We start from the raw sequence: 7,626 nt of genomic DNA on the forward strand, positions 1-7,626 counted from the left end.
TTTTGATGGCCCCGCGCAGAACGCGGGGTCGTGGGGATGGCCAGGCGCGCGCCTGGGATGCTGCGCGCTGGGAGCAGCGCGCGGCATAGAGGGGAACGACGAGAGTGGGGAAAGGCCCTTAGTTTTCTAGTTGGACAGCTGCATTATTCCGTAGCAGCAGACTAAAACAGGAGTCCAGTGGCACTTTAAAGACGTTGCCACTGGACTCCTGTTTTCATCTGTGTAATCTGGTCAGATACGCAAGAATGAGAATGCACGTTCACGGTCACTTAATATAGACCGTCCGCTCAGAGTATTATGAAAAAGGCGACCCAGGTTCCACTCCCAAATCTCCAGGATTTTCCCAAACTGGAGTTAGCAACTGGGGTTGCCAGTTCCCCTGGAGAAAATGGCAGCTTTGGAAAATGGACTCTATGATAGGCTGACCAGCCGTCCCGCTATTGGCGGGACAGTCCCGCCTTTGGACAATTTGTCCCGCGTCCCGTGGGTTCTACAAATTGTCCCGATTGTGGGGAGGCTGCTGCACTGCCTTGGGGGCGCAAGGCAGTGCGGCAGCCTCCCGTGCGCCCGGCCGCAGGAGCGCATGGCCTTCTGGGGCTTGCCGTTTGCCGCTCTGTCACAGGGCGGAAAACGGCAAGCCCCAGAAGCCTGTGCACTCCTGCGGCTGTGCATGCGGCCCCGTCCCGGATCACAAAGGTGACCATCTGGTCACCTTACTCTATGACATTATACTCAGTGGTGGGATTCAGCAGGTTCGCACCACTTCGGCAGAACCGGTTGTTAAAATGGTGCTTGTAAATAACCAGTTGTTAAATTATTCGAATCTCACCACCAGAACTGGTTGTTAAATTATTTGAATCCCACCACTGATTATACTCCAGTGAGATCTCTCTCCTCCCCACACCCCACCTTCCCTAGGCTACTCCCCCAGATCTCTAGAACTTTCCCACACCCAGAGTTGGCAACTCTAGATATGCACCTTGTGCAAGCGTATTTCGGAATTCCTCTTATGCACACTTACCTAAGAGGAAGGCCCTTTTAACATGGTGCGATTTATTTCAGAGCAAATGTGCGTAGCATTGGACTTCACGGAGCACTTTGTCCCAGTCGTGCAGGCAAGAATGTTATCTCGAGTATGTAACATAAGCCTTGCTTCTGACAAGTTCCCTGCAGCAACTTTCCTCAAATGTGCATCTCGGGGGAACTGATGCAATTTTGAAATGTTTGCATGTCTTATTGGAGACACTGTGTCTCCAATAACAATAACAATAACTGTATGCGCACTATGCTGCAATTTCTAATTGATCCGCCTATATATTTTTGGAATGCCTTTGCCCTCAGGGAGAGAGACAATTCTCTTGCACGAATGGCGACTTGCCGTAGATGGCAAAAAAAAAACTAGAGGTCTTTCCAAATCCCAGCATGGGAAGCATAAGAAGCCGCATACACCCTGGGCACAGCACATAAGAAACTGTCTTGCTGGCTCTCAACAAAGGATCAGTGGTTTTTAAACTGTTTTCCGAGGAAGGTTTTCTTAGAAGCTTATCAGGAGCTCCTCAGTGATAAGATCAGTAATGGTGGAGAAACATCTTCCAAAAGCAGTTTGCTCACCACTGCAAATCTCCCCTTTCTGAGACTGCGTACTGGGGTTTGCTGTGTCTCTGGCATACTCGGTGTTCATGCCCGCCCCCCCCAGTCTCCACAAGTGAGCCTAAAACATGCCTAAAATCCTCTGCGATGCACTGGGGCTCTGTGGCAAATGTGCTAAAGGTCCTTGGCCCACAGTTAATTGCTGAAGGGGTTCCAGGAAAGCTGAAAGCCACGGGGTCTATGGGTTTGTTTACCTAAACAAAACAAGCCTCTGTGCTTGTAAGTGGAAATGAGTGCAGGCTCTCTTCTTTATCTTTTTTTCCAGTTCCCTTTCCTCCCTCTTTCCTGTCAAGTTTCAGATTGTAAACTCCTTGGGGCAGAGACCTGTCTTATATTCTTTAAAGAGCCATTTAGTTGAATGGCACAACAACGTTATTGCTGTTATTATGGAATCTAGTCCAGCATTCTGTTTTCAGTGATGGTCTTCGGCCACTGTTCCCAATAACTACTATTCCAAGGTATACTGCTTCTGTAAGCGGAAGTTCCATTTAACAAATCTCAGTAGACCCTACCTTCTATGAAATTTGTTTATTTTTAAAAGGCCATCTAAGCTAGTGGCAATTGTCACACAATAGTGTGGCAGTTAATTCCAATTATTTTACAATTTATTAATTCATTAAAGTAGAAGAAGAGGAGGAGTTTGGATTCATACGCTACCTTTCTCTCCTGAAACAGCTTTGGGACAGCTTACAAACTCATTCCCTTCCTGTCCCCACAACAGGCACCTTGTGAGGTAGGTGGGGCTGAGAGAGTTCTGAACAAACTGTAACTAGCCCAAGGTCACCCAGCAGGCTTCATGTGGAGGAGCAGGAAAACAAATTGAGTTCACAGATAAGAGTCCACCACCAGTGGTGGGATCCAAAAATTTTAGTAACAGGTTCCCATGGTGGTGGGATTCAAACAGTGGCGTAGCTCCAATGGGGCTGGGTGGGGCACGACAGGGGTGTGGCCGGGCATTCCAGGGGCGGGGCATTTCTGGGCAGGGCTGTGGCAAGGACGCAGCCGCTGCGCCAGTCCTTGGGCGGGAAACGAATGCACGCAGGCGCAGGCTGCCACGCACACTGGTGCACCTCCTGCTAGACTGCTTCAAGTTCTGCGCGCTACTGCTGAGAGGAGGGGCGTAACTAAGGCAAAAATCACGTGGCAAAATCACCAATTAGTAACCCCCTCTCGGCACACACAAATAATTAGTAACCTACTCTCGGGAACCTGCGAGAACCTGCTGGATCCCACCTCTGTCCACCACTCATGTGGAGGAGCAGGGAATCAAACCCAGTTCTCCAGATTAGAGTCCATCTGCTCTTAACCACTACGTCATGCTGGGTAGCATTTATTAACTGTTATACTTCTGCCTTGTTCTTCAATCATGAATCTTCCACAGAAGCTTTCCATATCCATAAAACATCACTATCACGCACGCATAAAGTAAAAGAGAGGACATAAAGCAACTTGCAGATAGCAGGTGAAACACTTGCTGAAGTAGCGGAACCAATTAACATGGCCAAAGGGCCCACCCAAGAAAGTTGTTTTAACCAATTTCTTGGAAACAGGAGTGGGAGAGATATGTGTCTCATGAGGGAGAGAGTTTAGCAACAGAAAGGCCCTGACTTGCATCCATACCAACTGAGTTTCTGATTTGGAGGGGTGGGGAATTGGAACAGACTTTCTCCAGATGTCCTACAGGTAGATCTATGTTGGAGAAGGTGCCCTGGCCCCGAGCTACCCCGGGTTTTAAAGTCCAAATGCTGAACTCTGGATGAAGTACATAATAATGTGTTGTGTGACATAATTTATTTCGTCCCAAATCCCGATCATGTCTTGGAGCAAGAGGAAAATTCATACATAATCTCATACATAAAATTTATACAGATCTCCACTGCCATGTTTGGCAAGGCTTTACCTAGGATAAGCCACCTTTACTAACAGACCTCAAGTTGCCACATGTGAATACATATTTTTGGAGACTTAAACTGATATCCTAAATTGATATCCTCAGTTGGTTTCAGTGGAATTATAGGTCTAAACAAAACCCACTACTTGTCACCTTGCATTTTTGCACCGTATCCAGCCCCGCAGGGCTCAGGTTTAAGATGCTAACTTGGCCTGATAAATTCCTGGAGATTTGAGGCCAGTGCCTGTGGAGGGCAGCGGAGCGGGTGGCACTCTGGGAAAGAATTTCACTTAGAATCCATGGTATACCATCGAGTCTGTTCTCCTAGAGGGACTGATATCTGTAGCATGGAGTTCAGCTGTACTTCCAAGAGAACTCCAGGCCCCTCTTGAAGACTAACAATCTTACTGGATATAGTTTCTTAATAAAGCAAACTAAATGCACAGTTAAATTACTGGAAAAAAATTAACTTGTTGCTTCTAACAATAGACACAGTTGAAGTCACTGAATCAAATTCACCCATTACTTTACATCTGTTAAAGAGTTTTTATGTTGTTTAAGACAGTCCACTGCTGTTAGATTACTCTAGTTTTCTGCAATTGGCCAAACCCCTCATCAGAGTGATACAGGAAGTGCTATATGTGTGGAAGGAGGGGCAGATTCTTGCTTCTCATGGTATCCTATCATGCTGGTGTCAAACTCGCAGCCCTCGAGATGTTATGGACTACAGTTCCCACCATCCCCTGCCAGCATCATGCCAAAATTAATGATTCATGAATGCTGTTTCATTGGGAACAATATGCATTTACATCACCTGTGCGCGGGGGATGGCCCCTGAATGCTTGCAATTTTCCTCATGCCACATGTTCTCACATGTCACATGATTTCACAGCCCTGAATTGCCCGTTTTTTGTCCAGTCAGTAATGAATGCAAAATTGGACTGGATGCTTATGTAGAGGAATTAACTAGTCCTTGTGTTAAAAGTATTGGTCAGCTTGTCCTAAAGTGGTTCCGCTTTCACATCCGCAGTTTTAGGCTTAGAAACACACACGCAGGAAAATTTTGCAGGCCTGTGCTCACCTGGGCACATCAAAATTTAGGGCTATCTGATTTTATTTGCATTTTATTGTCACTTAGGAATTTCAGCAATTTGTCCCCATCTTCCATATACACAGATAGTTATTTAAGCGGATGGGAGGGTCTAGGCAGGTTCTATCTTGGGGATTCCTTGGGGATGTCCCCCTGGGTGCGGGAGTGAAGGCAAAGAGCCCCATCACTGCTGCTTTGAAAGGCAAGAATTTTTTTGCAAGCAGCACTCTCCTTGCTGTGTAGCCCTGTTTCAGTGGTGGAACGCCCCAGGTGGAGCAGCGGAGGGGGCGTGGCTGGGCTGCGGAAGGGGCATGGCGTGGCATTCTGCGGGGGGTTCTGGGGCGGGGCAGATGGCACCGCAGCAGGTATGTGGGGCGCATGCGCCCCCGGGCGCAGTTCCCCCTTCCTCCGCCTCTGCCCTGGTTGCAGGGTGGGGGGAGCCACGGCAAAAACCCAGCAAAGAGATGCGAAGGTCCCCTTTCATATTGCTAAAACACCTCAACAAATTGGTTTACTTTTACTAGGTCATGTTTTATTTGCGAAATACATATGTGTGTTTACAGTGTTAGACGTTGTTTTGAATTTGCAACAGACCTAATGCAAAGAAAGAGGTGTGTGTTCATATGTGTGGAGGGCACTAGGGGTGTGGCCTGGGAGACAAGGGGGTGGCAGCCTGGAATAGTTTGGGAACCCCAGTTCTACCTAGGGCCAGATTCAGCATGGTGAGATCTTAGGCGGGGTAGGGGATGGGAAACCTGGAATGGAAAGAGGCATTTCATGGGGGAGGGGTGCCATTCAGTTGTCAGCAAGAGTTTACTTTGCAAAAGCAAACAGCAAAACCTAAGCAGGAACATTGCTGAAAAGATCTAAGTTTGGTTTGGAAAAGTAATTTTAAAATAAGTTTTAACAGTAGCATGTGGTTTACACTATTGGTCTAAAATGTGGGGTTCTGGTACCCAAATATTCCTTTGTGTCTTGATCTCGTGTAATTAATGTAATGGTATATACATGTAGCAAAAAAATATGTGCAAAAATGTGCATGCATTTTGCATGATTTTTCCAACATGGAAAAGTACATGAAAGTATGACTATGCCACAGTAGAACTGTGAAACTGCCCAACTAGATTAGAGTTCTTTAGGGAAGTATGGTTAAAAGAACACCCCATTCTCCACATAACTAAAATCTCTTACTTGTGTGTTCCTTTCAATAAACCATGCTGGGCCTCTGCTGAATTTAAATTATTTCTTATATATATATGCCAAACATAAACATGCCATATATAATAGTAGCAAACATTTTGGGGCAATGATCCCCCCTCCCCTTCACTCTCACCCCAAAAAGTTCTGAGACTGGGAATGTTTGCTAACGTTGCCTATAGATAAGGGAAAGATTCCATGAAACAAATTTCAAGAGGTGACATGAACCTGCCCCTGAAACAATACAAACAAATATAGTTCAAAATGAAAAAGCTGCCTCCCTTCAATTTTGTAAAAAAACAGAAGTTCACAATCAAAATCCTTCATACCAGAAATGTTTGTAGAGTTTACACAGTCAAAGAAAATCCCAGACACACAAGTTACTGACTTCTCCCAGGAAAAGTTAAAACGGTTCCTTTGGGAAGGTAACACAAAGACAGAAGGAACCCTTACGAAGAGAAAAGAAAGGAGTTAACACCTTCGTGTTAGGCTTAAAACAAAGATTTTGGCATACTTACTCTTTTCTGAGTGAAGACTTTCTGGAGAAAGAGTATCTGAATCTCCCAGGTGTCTGGGGAACACAAGCCATGTTCCCCATGTTGCCAGCAACTTCTCCAATCCAGGAACAGCTGGGGGAAAACAGAAGGCAGGCAGGCAGATAGGAGCGCACAGACGGAGCCTACAAAGTCAGGGAGGTGTGTGCAGCCCGAGTGTGTCATGCATACATTCCCCACTTCCGTCTGCAGTGTGACTCTTATGGGTGTGAACTGAGAGCAAACAGGCTTCTCGCCAGGAGCTGTTTTCAGGCTGAATTCTCGCTTCCCCTCCTCTGCAGACTCTCTGATCTGATAGTAAACTCTCTCCCTCTATCTCACACACAGGGAAACCCAGGAAAGGACTTTGTTTCGGTTTCTGCCCAGGTGGACTGAAGAGACCACTTAAGACCTTTGTGGCTAATTCCCAAGCACTTTGCAGAGCGAGGCAGAGAGACAGCTGCCTCTCATGACAACTTAAAGATGAATGCATTTTTATTAAGGCACGGGCTATCATGGACTAGCCACCACTTCATCTAGTCCACTGAGAATTGTATTATATGTTTAAAATATTTTGCAGTGCAATCCAATGCCAAGTTACTCTAGTCTATGCTAAGCCTGTTGAAACCAGCGGGCTTAGACTTGACGAGCATTGCATTTGTGCTGTTGGTGACGCGTGTCATAAGGATACTGTTTGTTTTCAGTGCAACAGATGAACAGGGCTAGCCATGTGGGGTACTTTTTTTCCCCCTCTGGCAATTTCACCTCTAGATTTCTCTCCAACATTCCCCAGATGAAAACAGGGATATTTTCATGTATTTATTTTAAATACTTATTTATCGATCGCCTGCTATGTTTGGGTGTGAAAGTTAGACAGCAAAGAAAGCTGATAGGAAGAAGGAGGTGTTGGAGGAGACTTTGGGCGTTTCCCCACTTACCTCATAGCCCCCTATGTCGCGCGCTACTCTCAGCGTGCGTCATTTCTAGCGCGCACCCGGGCTTCCCCACGACCCCGCGCTCTGCATGGGGTCATCAAAAGGCGCAGTTTGGAAGAGCGCCAGGAATGACGCGCGCTGAGGGGGCGCAACAGCGGCAGCGTCGGGGCGGCTGTGTTGTCACCGCCCCTGTAGTGGGGAGTGCCGGGGGACCCCACGCTACTTGCCTACAGTAGCACGGGGCAGAAGGTAAGTGGGAAAATGCCCTTTAACAGATAGCATGGATCTCCAAAAAGATAAATAAATGGCTTCTAGATCAAATGAAGCTTG

At 46.7% G+C, this 7,626-nt stretch overlaps 1 protein-coding gene across 1 annotated transcript in view; it reads right to left on the minus strand.

Annotated features, from left to right (window-relative positions):
• Positions 1-6,558, minus strand: part of PLEKHN1 (pleckstrin homology domain containing N1) — a 60,438-nt gene extending 53,880 nt beyond the window's left edge. Inside the window, exon 1 of the mRNA XM_048518640.1 lies at positions 6,347-6,558. Within this exon, the coding sequence (XP_048374597.1) occupies positions 6,347-6,426 (80 nt within the window). The 5' untranslated portion in view covers positions 6,427-6,558. The remainder of the gene's footprint in view (positions 1-6,346) is intronic.
• Positions 6,559-7,626: the final 1,068 nt, after the last annotated feature.

The sequence above is a fragment of the Sphaerodactylus townsendi genome, linkage group LG16, assembly GCF_021028975.2.
Source record: "Sphaerodactylus townsendi isolate TG3544 linkage group LG16, MPM_Stown_v2.3, whole genome shotgun sequence".
In the NCBI taxonomy this organism is placed as follows: Eukaryota; Metazoa; Chordata; class Lepidosauria; order Squamata; family Sphaerodactylidae; genus Sphaerodactylus; species Sphaerodactylus townsendi.